The 17,673-nt window shown below is 34.3% G+C and overlaps 2 protein-coding genes across 17 annotated transcripts in view; one reads left to right on the top strand and one right to left on the bottom strand.

Annotated features, from left to right (window-relative positions):
- PGM3 (phosphoglucomutase 3) overlaps window positions 1-7,882 on the top strand; it is a 44,742-nt gene extending 36,860 nt beyond the window's left edge. For 2 of the 3 annotated variants that reach the window (XR_010126738.1, XR_010126740.1), the window contains exons 15-18: window positions 2,989-3,075; window positions 3,207-3,290; window positions 4,505-4,667; window positions 6,114-7,882. The gene's annotated coding sequence lies outside the window, so the exon portion shown is untranslated. Of the gene's footprint in view, window positions 1-93; window positions 229-2,988; window positions 3,076-3,206; window positions 3,291-4,504; window positions 4,668-6,113 lie in introns of those variants that run through there. The other variant, XR_010126739.1, reaches the window with a different exon arrangement.
- Window positions 1-17,673, bottom strand: part of DOP1A (DOP1 leucine zipper like protein A) — a 101,778-nt gene that overhangs the window by 12,072 nt on the left and 72,033 nt on the right. For 9 of the 14 annotated variants that reach the window (XM_054492824.2, XM_054492828.2, XM_054492822.2 and 6 more), the window contains 13 exons: window positions 17,046-17,157; window positions 16,754-16,936; window positions 15,107-15,232; window positions 10,921-11,055; window positions 9,297-9,352; window positions 7,725-7,829; window positions 4,908-4,974; window positions 4,535-4,679; window positions 4,162-4,241; window positions 2,908-3,017; window positions 2,486-2,635; window positions 2,285-2,346; window positions 426-578 (listed from right to left, as the gene is read on the bottom strand). In XM_054492824.2, coding sequence (XP_054348799.2) covers window positions 426-578; window positions 2,285-2,346; window positions 2,486-2,635; window positions 2,908-3,017; window positions 4,162-4,241; window positions 4,535-4,679; window positions 4,908-4,974; window positions 7,725-7,829; window positions 9,297-9,352; window positions 10,921-11,055; window positions 15,107-15,232; window positions 16,754-16,936; window positions 17,046-17,157 — 1,484 coding nt within the window. The remainder of the gene's footprint in view (window positions 1-425; window positions 579-2,284; window positions 2,347-2,485; window positions 2,636-2,907; window positions 3,018-4,161; window positions 4,242-4,534; window positions 4,680-4,907; window positions 4,975-7,724; window positions 7,830-9,296; window positions 9,353-10,920; window positions 11,056-15,106; window positions 15,233-16,753; window positions 16,937-17,045; window positions 17,158-17,673) is intronic. The other 5 variants (XM_063666362.1, XM_063666364.1, XM_054492830.2 and 2 more) reach the window with 1 other exon arrangement.

The raw sequence follows: 17,673 nt of genomic DNA, 5'->3' as shown, positions 1-17,673 counted from the left end.
CATAATCCCCCATGCAGTCCCCAAATTACAGATCTCCAGGTGTTATTTCTAGCCACAATTTCCTGACTTTGCCTTATATTTTGGTCTTCTCAGAGTACTCAAATTCTTGTCCACAAGGAGAACATGCTAACATGACTGCCTGCAGCAAAATCATCTTATACCTCATCCTCAAACATGAATTCCTAAGAAATTTGAACTAAACAATAAAATAGAGACCACATTTAGGCAAGTCCTACAACTCAGTGATGATTTCTTTTAGATGCCGGCATTGATAATTTTCGTTATTTCAGTAGAAAAATTTCTAATTCCCAATTGATCTACACTTGATATATTTTACCCCAACTTAGAATTTAGAGAAGTATTTTCTAAGGAACCAAAAACCTATAGTTAGAAAGAGAAAAAATAAAAGGTTTTTCATTTTTTACCTTGTATATCTGGAAGATATTTCTGGTACTGGTCAATTTCACTGCTAAAAATAGCAAATGCTAATCTTTTAAGAAGCATAGCTCTCTGTTCTAGCTCCACATCCCGGTTTGCAAAGAGATTAAGTGAACTGCTTTGAGCCACTGCTACGCGAGCTGAAAAAGCAAGTGGAAGAGACTGTGACACTGTCATTTGAAGAAAGATTATTCTGTTGTTTTTTAAAATAGCTAGATGCTCTATGACATCCAAAACTGAGAGGAGCTTGGGGTACAAAACTTGATGCCCCTCTCTGGGGCAGACAGGCTGGCAAACAGATCCAGCATATATAAGCCAGAGGACCAAAATGGTAGGAATTGTGATGGAGAGAGGAAACTTTAGAACTGTAGGTTTTGGAAGGTAAAACCACTAATAATACCATTTATATAAAACCCTGAGGAAACCCTTTAATATTCGAGGCCATCTGCTTAAATCCATCTTGTTACTTTAAAAATACTTTCTGGTGTAGCCTTGCCTACCTACCTCTCCTTCCTCAAGTCATTACTCACCCTCAACTCATTCTCTATAGCCACATTGTCTTGCTTGTCATTCCCTCAGTGCACCAAGTGTGCTCCCATTCCAAGACCTTTGCAATTTATTTGTATTTTTCTTCAAGATGGTATCTTGCTCTGTCACCCAGGCTGAAGTGCAGTGGGCACAATCATGGCTCACTGCAGTCTTAACCACCTGGGCTCAGGAAATCCTCCTGCCTCCTGAGTAGCTGAGACTACAGGTACATACCACATTTGGCCAATTTAAATCTTTTTTTTGTAGAGCTGGGGTCTAGCTATTTTGTCCAGGTTGGTCTCAAACTCCTGGCCTCAAACAATCCTAGTGCCTTGGCCTGTCAAAGTGCTAGGATTACAGGCGTGAGCCACTGCACCCAGCCAACCTTTGTAATTCTTGTTCCCTATTCCTGGAATATTTTGACCCTAGGCCTTCTCATGGTTGGCTTCTTTAGTTTCACCTTGTATATGAGCTATTTAGCTGTTATTTAAAATCCATCACACATTGCCCTATTTCCTTCACAACTTTTAAAATTTGATTAAGTTAGCGCAATGCGTGGCCCACTGTTGTCTTTTAATAAAAATTTGTTGAATGGATAAATCTGAACCTTAAAACAACCTTATGAAGATAAAACAGATGCCCTTTTTCCAAATGAGAAAACTGTAGCTTTGGCTAAAGAATTTGTTAAAAAATATTACAGAATCATACAATGTCACTATTTAAGTTTGATAACTTTCAAACGTTTTTTAAAACTGTTTTTTTCAGATGAAATTCTAAATGGAATCCTAAACTATAAAACCAATCAAGATAAGAGTAGAAAGAGGGGGTGGGGGGTGATTCTGCCCTTCTTGGCACCCCTCTTTCTTCCTTCAGATGAAATAAACAGAGCCCCAGAGATTTAAAGTGACTTGTCTGATAGGCTGGATTCGACTGCCTGCCTTTTGCACTTCACCATCTGTCAGTCTCTCATTCACTGAATAATTATTTATTGAGTGCTATTATGTGCTGGGTATGATGCTGTGTGCTGAGGAAATAATTTAGAGTCAAATTAGACATGGCCCCTTCCTTCCACTAGTTGCTGCAAAAGGACAAATAGTTTTACTTATTATTTATCACTTAAGTTGTCCTCTATAAATTTTAAGATTATATTCCCATAGCGTATAGAAAGTAGTGTGCTTTCCCTAGAGCATATATCCCCACTGACACTTGACAAAGAGCTAATTCAGTAGTCTCCTAGTCTCCAGAAAAGAGTAAAAGTAAATAGTAAGAAGGAATCATGCACAGGAAAGAACTTGGATTGTCATCCCATAATACTCACTCATCAAATCTCTAAATGTTGTTTTATCATGTGTCATCAGATTGTCCATAATTGCTCTCCAACTGAAAGAGATAAGGATTACAACATGTAATTATGTTGTTACTGTTAAAGAACAGTATTCTAACTTTCCAGGGGAGTAGCTGATTTCAACAGACTGTGAGGTGCATTATCATGCTGAATACAAATAAGAGGACAACTTACTGATTAACACAAGAGGCATCCATCTGAAAGAAACTGGGATCCATAAAGAGGTCAAAAGCTTCTTTTTTCCAAGCTCTCCGTGTGTACTGATACCCACTAAGACTGCTGAGCAGCTGGACACAAGCTCGATAACTAGGGGCATTATGTGCACTACAAGGAAGAAAAACCACCTTAACCTATGTGTCCTAACTTTAATCATCCTATCAAGTTAGACATAAATGGTCACATTTACCTGAGACAGTGACATGAAGATATGAAATAGAAAGCACCATAAGAAAAATAATATATGAATTTTCTTAAACAATTATAATTCAAGGTAAAAATGCCATTTTGTGATAATTCTAGAAATGGCAATAAGGGAACAGAACTTGTTTCTAACAGGCTACGAATTAATTTAAAAACTATTTAAATAATGATAGTACCTGTGATTTCTGAGGTAGGGCACAACATAATGCATAATATTTACAAGTAAAGGAATAACCCGCTCCTTTTCATCACTATAGAAAACCATATCCAAAAGATGAGCCAAAACCTATAAAAACATAAAAAATGAAGAGTAACGTATGAGGTGAAACTGACATCATCCCAAGGTACTGATTTTCAGTTTGTTAGAAAACCTAGACTACTCAAAATTAGAAAAATCTAAAATTAAATCTTCCGGAATCATTTTTATGTTAATGAGTTCTGCCACCATCTGCTTTTTTGTACATTGTTACTACAGGATATAAATATGGGCAAATCTTGCCATTTCCAACTGAGATAGGGAAGTACAAAAAAGAAAAGAGTTCAAGAACCTTCTGTGACAGTGAGTAAACAGTGAATTTAGTACTAGAAACTACAGTATTCTTTTTCCCTGACTCAGCTAAAATGTAGTTTAGAAAAAAAAAAACTAACAATTAAACTGGGCTGTTCAAATTCCAACACCGTCAATTAACAGCTATTTGGCCTTAGTCCTACTGTTCTGATCTTTGTAAAGGTCACTATCCACATCTGCAGAGAGGAAACAAAATGACATGTGTATAATAGGGTATAAAAAAGAAACTGTCAGACAATGTACCCGTTTGGTAAATTGTAAAATACATTATAGTGGCAGGCTTTAGATCACCTCCACCCCTCCCCAGGCCGGGTGCGGTGGCTCATGCCTGTAACCTCAGCACTTTGGGAAGCCGAGGTGGGCGGATTACCTGAGGTCAGGAGTTCGAGACCAGCCTTGCCAAATTGGTGAAACCCCGTCTCTACTAAAAATACAAAAATTAGCTGGGCGTGGTGGCACACACCCGTAGTCTCAGCTACTTAGGAGGCTGAGGGAGGAGAATAGCTTGAGCCCAGGAGGCAGAGGTTGCAGTGAACCGAGATCACGCCACTTGACTCCAGCCTGGGCAACAAGAGTGAAACTTCACCTCAAAAAAAAAAAAAAAAAAAAAAAAAAGAAAAAAACACATAAAAAAGAATAGGACACAGAGAAGGGAAGCAATATCTAAATTTATCACTAATGTTTGGCAAACTAAATAATCCAAATACATACAAGGCCAAAACTTTATATTAATTCTATATAGTGATTTCAAGAAGCACAAAATAGTTTCTCAAATTAGAAATTCCTCTATAACAATTACTTGCTAATTTTTAATAATGAAACAGTCTACTTGAGAGTTCATGTGAAAAAGCTTAATATTTACCTCAGAGAGTAATGTCAATGCATGGACACTATATACAGAAGGAGTTATGTTTGCGGTTTCCATTGCAGGTGATAACATATCTATAAATAAGAGAAAATTAAAGATATGGCTAATTCCCACTGAAAACAAATTTTATATGTGTATGTGTGTGTGTGTATGTATATATGTGTATATATGTGTGTGTGTGTGTGTATATATATATACGTGTATATATATATATACGTATATATATATTTTTCCCACTGAAAAAAAGTTACTTGTTAGACATGAGAAAAGGGATAAATTTGTGGTACTTACAGTGCGAGGCAAAATGATTTCTTAGTAAATATATGCCTGCTTACAGATAATAAACCTAAATGTTTGACAAGAATACCTTCAACATCAGATTCCAAATTGGTTCCATCTACCATTATTTTGGGAGAAGGCTTAACTTCAAGATTTCGTCGCAGCCATGTTGTTTGTTCCAGAGAAGAACCAGCAATTGCACCAATTGCATCCACTATTTTGTGAGTTACATCCTAAAAAAATAAGGAAGAACAACTATATATGTACACACATGCACACTAGTTATGAACTTCTGTAGTTTATATTTCTGATAATAGATATTTTACAATAGACATTGTTGATTCCCATAGAATGTTCAGAGTTGAAAGAAACTTCAGTTTATCTTATTTGACTCTCTCATTTTCAAATTGAGGGCACTGAGAAACAGGTTTGGCAACAGCTCTTAACTCAGACTGCCTTACCTGAAGGTCTCTTTGGTCTTTTTTATTTTCCAAACTAGGGTTTTTCATAATAAACTCATTCAGAACCCTAAAAGGGCCAAAGAGAAGACAGAAATGGGAAATATCAGTCTAAAAGAAACTAATGCGATCTAATTTCTCACGATGAGTTAAGCGGCTTAATGGTCTTGATTTCCATTTTAAATATTTAATATATATACATATCCTATGACTCCAACTGACATTCATAAACATACTCATGAAAAGACATTGTATAAAGATGCTCAAAGCAGTATTATTTGTAAGAGCCCCAAAGTGGAAGGAACCCAGATGTCCAGCAAGAGCAGAAAAGATAAATTGTGGACTGTGGCCAGGCGTGGTGGTGCATGCCTGTAGTTCCAGCTACTTGGTAGGCTAAGGCAGGAGAATTGCTTGAGGCCAAGGCTGCAGTGTGCTATGATAATGCTGTGAATAACCACTGCACTCTGGCCTGGGAAACCTGGCAAGATCCCATATCAAAGAAAAAACAAATTGCAGAATGTTCAAATACTAAACAACAATGAAAAATTACAGATATGTGAATTACATAAATGAATCTCATAAACATATGTTGAACAAAAGAAGCCAGACATAAAATATTTATATATACTTATAGTTCAAAAACAAGGCAAAATCCATCTGTGGTGTTAGAATAGTGGTTACATTTGGGGAGATCAAAGAATAGTAATTGGGAGAGGTGTGGAGGGACACATGGTGTTTTATTTCTTAATTTGGGTTTGTAATGATATAGTGGTATGTTGACTTTTTACAAACTTTGCATTTGTAGAGTTGTGTACTAATTATTCATATATTTTTCTATGTGTGTTTTATATATAAACAGAAAAGTTTAAAAAATCTTAAATTGTAACACAGAAATGATTTCTTACCATAACACATTAAAAATAGTTCATGAAGAAAAAATTTCCATTTTCATTGTTTGCTGAGTCTACTCAATATTCACTCTGACGTGATTTTTTAAAAGATAAATTATATGCACAATTACTTCCAAACTAATATATAAAATGAAACTAAAGAGCAACCTTCATATCAATTTCTATTTTTATAATTAGGTAATTTTAGAGGATCAGTACAATGGTTGGCAAAAAGGTAAACTGACAAATTTTAAAAGGAAATTAAGTTTCTAGTATAACTGAAAATGTTCAACTTTCAACTTTTTGTTTTAACATTCAGAATATGCACATGTTGAAAAGGAAGAGGATCCTTCATTCTGAAAGGAAGAAAAGGCATGTGAGGAAACAGTAAAATATTGGAGGGGAACAGCTACAGATCCCAACAAATGAACTTAATTTTTTGATGAAATTAGCCAGCAGGGTTATTTGGTGATGATTCCAACACCTGTACATACATTCCCTCTCTGAACCTTATGACAACTCCTGTGTAGCTGGGACTACAGGCACGTGTGACCACGCCTGGCTAATTTTTAAACTTTTGAAGAGACACGGTCTCCCTATGTTGCCTAGGCTGGTCTCAAACTCCCGGGCTCAAGCAATCCTCTTGCTTCAGCATCCCAAAGTGCTGGGATTGCAGGCATGAACCACCGCACATGGCTTCTTTCTTTCTTTTCATGATCAAATATCCTCAAAGAAGAATCAACACTTTCCCACACTAAGCATTTGCTGTTAACACATCTGTGCTTCTACCTCTCCAAACCCTCTCTCCAAAATCATCAGATAACTGGTGATTAGATAATTAGGATGCCTGTCCAGATTGTCAACAAACATAGCCTTTTATTATTCCTCACCTTCTTAAGGTCTCTGAAGGTGTTAACCAAGCCCTCTTAACCTCCCTTTGGTTCTGGAACAATTAAATACCTGGTTTTCTTCTTTTTGATACATCCCTTTCTATATCCTTTGCTGGCCCCTTCTCCTTCTTTATCCTGTTCTTTCAATTCCATCAATAGTTGAAACCATCCCCACACTTCCCACTTGAAATAGAATTCCTAGTCTAGCCTCTTTCCCCTCTGATCTAGCCTACTACTACTAACATGCCAGTCATGTCTCTCCTCAAAAACCTGCAACCGCTCCCACTCCCTCTCAAGACCACATTCTTTAAAATAAAATTCAAGATCCTGCTCCATCTAGCTCCCATCTCCCTTTTCATCCAGCCTTATTTTCCACTATACCACTGCCTGTGCCCTGCTCTATTACCAAATCAGACAATGTACTTTGCCCCAGAATACCCTTCCCCTTCCTGTTTCACAAAGGCTTTCTGTGCCCACCACCTCTATTCACTTATCAAGTATTTACTGGGGACCTATTAGGAATCAAGAATAATGGCAAGCAAGAAACAGAGACTGTCTATGACATCCCAGTACTTGCAGTCATGGGTGACTAACATTTATCAAATAATCATATAAATCATTAAGATAAATCAGGAAACTCCAAGACACAGAGAGAAAAATTTTCCCAGGCTGTTTAGGTTTGGGGCCCAGCTCAAGTGTCCCTCGTCTATGAAGTTCCCCTTCAGCCATGCTACATCATCCCCTTCCCTTTCCATCCCATATTCTCCACCACCAAGGAAACAGCTGCTGTTCTAACAGTTTTATGTTAGTGTAGTTACATTTTGTTTATGTATAAACATAGACTGTTTCCTCCTCTCACCCTGCCTCCCAGTTTTTTTTTTTCTTAAACAGGCCTTATACATCTAGTTTTGCATCTCAAGAACACTATGAGAAGGTAGAGAGATCACTTCACCTAAAACATCTATTACTAATACTTGGCAACTAGGACAATTAACATTATCCTTTTATCTGAAATAATATTTGTAAGTGAAATTGCTTACCCAAGTATAAGAAACTGCCCTGGAGCTGGAAGACTCAGTTGTATAGAGTCTTTCAGAAGTATCAACAGTGACGCCCAGCTATCCACTAAATTGGGCACTGGAATTCTGCAAGATAATATAGTTTATACAAAAGCCACAATAAACTATGGTTTTCTACTAGTTTGTGGAACATTCTCTAAAGTTTTATAGACAATGATAGAACGAAATTCCTAAAAACTTTACATTTTTACTAACGTTAATTAGTAAACCAACACAGTTAAAATATCAATGCAATTTCTTTCTTTTTTTTTAAACAGAGATGGAATTTCACCATGTTGCCCAGGCTGGTTTCAAACTCCTGGGATCAAGCAATCCACCTGCTTTGGCCTCCCAAAGTGTTGGGATTACGGGCATGAGCCACTGCAACTGGCTCCAGTGCAATTTCTTTTTTCTTTTTTTCTTTGTTTTTTTTTTTTTGAGATGGAGTCTTACTCTGTTGCCCAGGCTGGAGTGCAGTGGCACGATCTGGGCTCACCACAGCCTCCATCTCCCCGGTTCAAGCAATTCTCTCCTGCCTCAGCCTCCCGACTAGCTGGGACTACAGGCGTGTGCTGCCACGCCGAGCTAATTTTTGTATTTTTAGTAGAGACAGTGTTTCACCATGTTGGCCAGTATGGTCTTGATCTCCTGACTTTGTGATCCGCCTGCCTCGGCCTCCCAAAGTGCTGAGATTACAGGCGAGAGTCACCGCCCCTAGCCTGCAATTTCTTAATCTAGAAATTTTTCTATTGAAATCCCATTTATCACATGGGATCTCAAAAGTAAAATACAACTGCAATAATTCTCAGCTTAACTACTGATACCACAGTCACGTACTCCCTAGCCTGGTCTCTCCATTTCCCTCTTAGTTCTTTTTCCTTCACCTTGTAAGTCTCTACCTCATGTTACGGAGGGCTATCAACTGAATATTAGTCTTTAACCTGTAAAAATAATGAAGACTATCTTTGTCTCAGTCTGACATTAACCCTAACACCTCTCTGCATATAAGTTCACATTTTAGGCAGTGCTTGCTCTAGGTCACAACCAGTTTAAATACACTCAATAGCCTGACCTTATAATGCTAGTCATAGATTACAAATGGAGGCTGAGTTTGGTGAATAAAATGGAATTATAAAGGAGGATGAAGAGTCAGGTTCTTGAGTAAGAAGTTATAAAAACTCAAATCATAACTTCTGTTCACAGGTCAGTTAAATGCAAAATGGAATATGATAGTAAGAAGATATTTCATGTAATCATTCTAAAATTAAAAAAGCAGAATGAATTACTGTATGTTCACCTATACCAAAATAATGGATTCAGTGGCAATATGCATAGTTTTGAGAGTGGGTTCAGCTTTTCATTTATATTTAAATGATTTTATCACAATTCAGTGTTTTACTATCTAGGAATCTTCAATATCCTTAGGTCTTTAGGTTTGTAGGATATATATGGCCGGGTCATTAAGACACTCATTACTTGTATTAATATATCCATAAATAATGTTTCTCTGTTTCTAGCAACATAGTAAGGAGAGATCAATATCAGTAATCTTACCTTTGAATATAAGCATAGAAAAACTGAAGCATGCAGACTTCCAAAGAAAGATGTTTCTATAAATAAAAAAAATCAATTTTACAGTGAAGAAGAATGCTGCCTTTGCTTTTTCATTGTTGCAACTACTCTGTATCATACTGCCAATTTTTAATTAAAAAAATTGAAAGAACAAAATCATCAATTTTTCATTAATGAGCCATGCAGTTCTCTTCCACTCAGTAGGAAAAATTCAGAACACAAGAGCTATTTTAAAAGTTGAAAACAGATGGAAGGAATGGAAAGATTGTCAATTTTTCCTTCCATATATCAGAAGTTGATAGTCTACCACTCACTTTTAAATGATTCATGTACTCTATAAGTATCAACACTATTTTAGGTAGCTTATGCTTGGTGCTATCAGAATGAGGTTGAGATTTTTAATGAAATGTGTATTTAAGTCTTATTACACATATCTGTTCAATTAGTGTAGTTCAAATTTGTGATCAATTCCTAAGAGCTTTAAATATAGTCACTAAATTAAAGATAGTGTTGAGTGTAATATATAATAAAAATAAAACACCTGCCCTTGGAAATTAACAAGAGGCCAGAGAATGATATTGATGACCACTGACATTTTATCAATTTGTGCTTTTTTAGTCCCAACTATTTCCTTGAAGGTTTCCCATCCAAAAATCAAGTGTCTAATAGATTCAGAACTTAATAAGGGGACACAGGTTGGTGGGGCAGGATGGTGGATTGGCTCTAATTTGTTTTCATAACCCTCATGTGTTGCTCAATGTCTGGCACAAATAGGTACTCAAAATACAAACTAAAAATCCTATGACAAATGCCCCAGTTTTTATTAAAAACTTAATAAGGACACTGACTATTCACACACATCTTACTCCCTTTGGAAACTCAAGATAAAAGGAAAACATAATTCAACATTTTCAGATATATATCATAATTCTTTAAAAGATGTGATTTTGGCTTGGCTCAAAGTCTAATGTTTGTAGTTGGTAAATACTTTCTGAGAAAATATGACCTCTTGGTATTGCTTGAACAAAGAGCAGAAAAAGTAGAAAAGTCCGTAATATTCCTAATTTGTAGACTTCTATTTTTGCCTAGAAACACAGCAATGTGTGTGCAGAGACTATGTCATTCATAGTGTAGCACTTGCATAGCACAGTATTATACATGGTCAAGAAATGACATTGACTAGAACTAAGGTTATAGCAAAATTTGGGGAGTTCACAGAATTAAGAGAGCCATTCAGAAAAGAAAGCAATAAGGAAGCTGTGAAAAATGGCAACAACTGAGAGAAGCAAATCTTGAGCTCTGGCTTATGTTCTTTAAGTGACCAGAAAAATCTCCCCTGAGAATTTAGTCACATGGCCCCTGACTACTTTTGAGGTACATATGAAGATATGAGCAGTTAACTGCTCTTCACTGGCTACTGAATAATCAGAATAGCAAGTCACTACAAATATTGATAATTGTTTTGATTGAAGCAGTGTGAGTGCCACATGCAGTCATCTCTGCAATCTGTACTATATTGAAAGGACATTATTGTACAAAAAATATCTTACCAGCATAATTTCTGAAACAGAATTGTAAACACATGTGAAGAAGAGTTTTTTCTCACCTTGTCCTTGGCTATGGCTGGTGGCTGCTTTAAAACTTCTTTTACAGTCTGGATAACAGTCTCTGCTCTCATGACACTGATTGAACGAACCAATTCCACTAATAAAAGCTGTTCTTCACTGGCTGCAGGAATGACCTAGGTAATAAATCATTGTATTTATGTATGTATGTGTGTATATAAGTCTTTTAGGGGAATTTACAGAATTAAGAGAGTATTTTATGACCTCTTTTTATATTTTTTAAATAGAGATGAGGTCTTGCTATTTTGCCCAGCCTGGTCTCAAACTCCTGTGCTCAAAACGATCCTCCTGCCTTGGCTCCCCAAAGTGCTAGGATTACAGGCATAAGCCACTGCACCCAGCCCTGGCCTCTATTTAATGTAAAGACCTCTTCAAGTCCCTTGACTACTTTAGGCAAATTTTACTTTTATTTATATATAATATAAATATATAATATATAATATATATAATATATTATATATATTTATATAATATATAGTATTATACATTTATATTATATATATTATATAATATAGTATATATAATATAATGTCTACTAAAAATATATATTATATATTATATAATATATTGTATATTATATAATATATAATATATTGTATATTATATAATATATAATATATTGTATATTATATAATATATAATATATTGTATATTATATAATATACAATATGTTATATAATATACAATATATTGTATATTATATAATATACATTATATAATATACAATATATTGTATATTATATAATATATATTTTTAGTAGACACATTATGTTATACATAAATAATATATAATATATAAAAATATAGGTATTATATATTATACATATAATATATATAATATATAATATATAATATAATACAATATATATTTTATATTATATAATATATATTATATATTATATAATATATATTTTATATAATATATAATATATATTTTATATAATATATAATAATATATATTTTATATAACATAATATATTTTATATTATATATTATTATATATTATATATTATATATATTATATAATATATATTTTATATATTATATATTATTAATATATAATATATAAAATATATATTATATAATATATAATATATAATATATTATTATATAATATATAATATATAATATATTATTATATAATATATATTATATATTATATATATAATAATATATATTACAGTTTACTGCAGCCTCAACCTCATAGGTTTAAGCGATCCTCTTGCTTCAGCCTCCTGAGTAGCTGAGACCACAGGCATGCCACTATGCCCAGATAATTTTTTAAATTTTTTTGTGGAGACAGGGTCTCCCTATGTTGCCCAGGCTCAAAATTTATTTTTTTTCATCAATAAAGGTACATCACCTCAAAAAATAAAACAGAACAATAAGCTTTTTAAGAAAAAATAGTATTGTCCTATATCCCTTCCCATGCCCCAAAGCAACCATGCTCAACTCTACGTTCTTTTCCATTATGTCTAAATAACATACACTACTATTTTTCCTATTTCCTGATTTTATTTTCAATTTTAGACATTATCTATTCATTATTTTGGAAGACAAAGATGCAGCTCTCTTACACTTTTCTACCTATCCTCTCAACATTGTTATATCATATTTTTATTTAAATCCATATCCAATGTTCACATGATTATTTGTGGTTGCACTGTGCGTTGTACTAGCATTGCATTTGTTTTATGGTACAACTTTTTGTTTTTCCTAGAGCTAATAAACTGGTTTGTTTGCTTCATTTTCTCTGTATCTATTAAAAATTCGTCCCTAAATACTTCAACTGTAAACCTCTAATTACATATTCAAATACTTCAGGTAATTAATTTGTATCTTTTCCTCCCTCTCTTCTCTGTTTTTCTTGAGACATTTCTGTTAGATGTCTTTCTATTCTACCCTGGGTTGATACCCTCTAGGTTTGCTACACAGTGTCATCTTGATATTTCTCCTGTTACCATTATCCCAGAGATTCCCCTTGCTTTCTCTTTTGTGTTGGAACCCGTTTCTTGGATCCCCTGTCTTCTTCATTCTTGGTTTATTCCTCCTCTGGTGGAGTTACATCTTCCAGTAGCCGAGAAAAAGTGAACTCATGGCAATTTTCCTTGTTGTTGTTGAGACATGGCATAGCTGAAAACGTTTGAGTGACAGTTTGGCTGGAGATAGAATTATGGGTTGAAACTAACTTCCCATCAAAATTCCCAGTGTTGCTTTAACAAATCTCATCTTTATTCTTTGGAATGTGACCAGTATTCTTTCTTTAGAAGATTTTAGGATCTCTTCTTTATCTCCAGTAATTTTGAAATTACATGCTAATCTTTGTGCAGATCTCTTTTCACAGTACTAGGCACAATCTGGAAACGTATTTACTTCATTCCTGAGGACTTTTATTGTATTATTTCTTTGTATTTTTCTCCTCTTGTTTTTAAATTCTGCAGAAACATACTGGGTCTCTAGTATCACTCCTCTAATTTTCTTATCTCTTTTCTCGTATTTTCCATATCTTTAAATTTGTATTCCATTTCTGATATTTATCCACTTTCTGTTCCAACCCTCCTAAAAATATTGCTTTGTTTCTGTTGCAGAATTTTTAATATCCATGAAGAATTTTAATTTTGGGAATGGTCTTTCCTATGATCTCCCTTTCTACTTCACGGTCTCACCCACTGAAGGACATTACTATTTACATTTTCTTCTGTTATCTGCACTGTTTGACTTTTTAAAATCTAGTTGTTTCAGTCTGTCTATCACATTAGACTTTATGTGACCGGTAATCCTTGGCTCTCTATTTCTATTTAATATGAGGAATAATATTATAAGTAATATTTACACAGTGATTATTAAGTGCTAGGCATTGCTCTATGTGAATTACATATTATCAGCTATAATATACCTGATAATTCTCCTGCCTCAGCCTCCCTAGTAGATAGGTCTACAGGCACATGCCACCACACTTCACTATTTTTATTTTTTGTAGAGACAGGGTCTCATGAGGTCTTGAATTCTTGGCCTCAAGCAATCCTCCCGCCTTGGTCTCCCAAAGTGCTGGGATTATAGCTATGAGCCACTGTGCCTGGCTTCAATATGCCATGTTAAATCAAATGTTCTTTACTGCTTTTAAGTAGTCCAGGATTTAAATTTTCAATGTGAATGATATCTACTACTGAATCTTCACATGCAAAATAATGTAATATGGTGTGAATGTTTATGTTGATTACTTTAAAAATGTAATGTAAAATCAGCACAAAAATAAATCAGGAATTGTTGGTGGAAAAAATCATATTTTTTATATAAATGTAAGTTATATAATAGCCTTACTATTCTAATGTGCCATGATTTATTTTCAATATACAGCATTTCTCTTGAGCTTTGAAACTCAGAAAGCAGCAAAATTCACATATATAACTCAGCTAAGACCAACAGCAAAGTGAGACCTCATCTCTACCAAAAAAAGTAGAAAAAAAAAATTTGTGAATTATATTTAGAAACAAGAACTCTTTGAACTATCACATCATAGTAAACCATAGTCAAGATGAAAACTTTTCTCCATATCCTTGCTTTGTACCCTAAATGACTAGCAGTTAAAAAAATACTGTACCATATTACCATTTCTATTTAGTTTTAATATCATACTAATTTTTCTTTTTTCACATAATATCTTTTATATTTGACCTCAAATTTTATTTTTATTTATTTATTTTTTAAGAAAGAGTCTCGCTCTGTTGCCCAGGCGAGAGTGCAGTGTCATGATCTTGGCTCACCACAACCTCCGCCTCCCAGGTTCAAGCGATTCTCTTGCCTCAGCCTCCCAAGTACCTGGGACTACAGGCATGTGCCACCATGCCCAGCTAATTTTTGTATTTTTAGTAGAGACGGGGTTTCACTATGTTGGCCAGGCTGGTCTGGATCTCCTGACCTCATGATCCGCCTGCCTCGGCCTCCCAAAGTGCTGGGATTACAGGTGTGAGCCACCGTGCCTAGCCTTGACCTCAAATTTTAATCAATACTTAAAGAAATTAAGGCGACAATTTATCTAAAGCTGTCAACAGACTTTTGCTTTACACTCCAATCTACCCCGGCCCCACTGCAATATATGGAGAAGGGGAAATCAGCATGTACTCACCAAATGCAAAAACAAAAAGGGCCAAATGTCTAAATACATACCTTGGTCCTGGTGGTTGTTTTATTCTGTCTTCTTTCATTCCACACAAATGCAATGGCAGCCATAAAGTGAACACCATGATTCATTGAAATGGGGCCCAACAATTCCAGAATCTGTTGTCTCAAGTTCTAAAACAATTTGAAGCAAATGAAAGTGACACTTTTAAAAAATGAAAAAACATTTACAACTAGACTGCATTTTTGGTTTCTTTGAAATAATATAGTACTTATAGGTTTTACTATCTAAATAACACTAGAGGAAACTTTAATAACGTTAAGAGCTACAACATGACTATAATTCTAAAAGAAAAACAAATCCTATAAAATGACGACTACCAATCAGCCAAATACAAGTCTATTCACTGTGAAAAGATACTAGAAAAACACAACACATATAAAATTCGACTTAGTAAGTTTGATATAGAGTCCTTTAAAAAAAGGTGAGGGATTCTATAATTATAAAACACCTTCTGTTTTATTTAAGTAAAACGAAACATAAAAAGTATAGTTTAATCCAAGTATCAAAACTTAGATCAGATGTTCTAATGGTTCCCACCCTTACCCTTTTCCCAATTCCCTATGTGTTCCCTTGGATCCCAGATCCAGGTGGTCTGGTCTAGGAGTAAAATTAGGTTATTGAAGGATGTCAATTTGACAGCTTGACATGGCACAGCATTTGGAAAATATCAGAGTGCAAGGAAGAAAAAAAAATTAAAAATCAATAATTAATCCCATCATCCTGAGACAATTACTGATAAAATGCAAACTTTATTCCTTTTTCTGTAGATAACATTTTTTACATAATTGAAAATACGGTATTTGTTCAATTATGTAACATCCCTGTTTCACTGAGCTTTTGAGCCCTTCTCCATCCAATAAGAATTCTTCAAAACCATGAATATTAGTGGCTATGTAATGAAACATTGAAAGGATAATTTAAACATTCCCTAATTAATTGTTTAGGATCTCTGTTTTTTCTGCCATTAAATAATACTATAATGAACACTTTGTATATACATCTTTGTATAATTTCAATTACCTTAGAATTCATTCCTAAAGTAGATTACTAGGTCAAAGACTATGAAACCTTTAAAGCTCTCTGTACATATTGCTAAATTGTTTTCTAGGAGGGCTTTGCATATTAAAATATCAATTTAAAATGCCCTAAAAGAAAGGAATAAAGTTATAACATGTATGAATGAACCTTAAAAATATGTCACGTGAAAGAAGCTAGACACAAAAGACCAAATATTGTTATCATTCCATTTATATGAACTTTTTCAGAAAAAGCAAATCGATATATGGAGAGAACAGATTAGTGGTTGATTGGGATTAGGGATGGGAACAGGGAGTGAGTGCAAATGGCCACGAGGAATCTGTGGTAAAGGACATATTCAAAAATTGGACTGGGGTGATAGTTCACAACTCTGTAAATTTACTAAAAAAATTACTGAATTGTATACTTAAAAATGGGCAAATTCTATGATATGTCTGCCATAGCCCAAGAAAACTGTTAAAAATTATTTGATAATTAATTTATGCGGGGTCCTGTAAATACTACACAAATTATTCACATATTCTGAATATAATCTTTGGGAAGGTCCTCAAACAGACTCTTGGGCTCTACAGATTAAATATGAATTGTCTAACCTTTGTAGCTCCAAGATTAATAGTGGTAACAGATGCGGATGCGGCAATAGTCATCTTTTCTGAAGAATCAGCTTGATGGAGTATGCTCCAAAGCAGTGTCACAGAGGACATGATCATATGAAGGATTGAGAGGATTCCACTGCGTGCTTCAAACAAGTGTTTCTGGTCTACACTGACCAAAAGCTATTAACAGTTGGGGGAAAAAAAACATATTACTTACTGAGATTTACAAATGGAAATTTATTAGACCTCATAGTCTTTCAAAAGAAGTCAAATATTTGTGCAGTCTTACTTGGTGATACTGTGTAGTTGGATCCAACAAACAGTAATGGATAATGGCTGTAATCCCTTCCAAAAGAGTAAGAATCATATCTGGTGGAATAATTGATGCCATCCACAGAGGCCTGAAATAAAATGCATTTATTTAAACACAAGTTTTATGATAGTATAGTTCATATTTTATCACTAGTAAATACTCACAATGTGTCAGGTACACAGAAGATGTGCAATAAATACTAGATTAATAAATGGCTAAAAGAATAAATCAGGGGCTTTTATTTTCTAATCTATAAAATAAGTGAGTTGGACTAAATGTACTAGAGTTCTTTTTGGCTAAAGAATTCTATACAAAATAAACAAATGATGGCCAGTGACTCTCTAGCCACTGAGGAATGGCAGGCATATTAAATATTAAACAATACAGGTAGTTTTCTTATTATTTTACATGTAGAAACTAAGGTTATTCTGAAGAAAAATGAGATAGTCTACTGAAACTAATTTTTCAGACTTCATTTTGAGCATAGGGACTCAGATCGAATTTGTCACTAAACTATGAACATCCAAAACAAGAAATAAAATTGGATGGAAAAGATTTGTAAATTTAAATTATTTTCAGTCTGAAATTGATTTGCACTTAGATA

The sequence above is a fragment of the Pongo pygmaeus genome, chromosome 5 (genome assembly GCF_028885625.2).
Source record: "Pongo pygmaeus isolate AG05252 chromosome 5, NHGRI_mPonPyg2-v2.0_pri, whole genome shotgun sequence".
NCBI lineage: Eukaryota > Metazoa > Chordata > Mammalia > Primates > Hominidae > Pongo > Pongo pygmaeus.
This window is presented reverse-complemented; position numbering and strand designations above follow the sequence as displayed.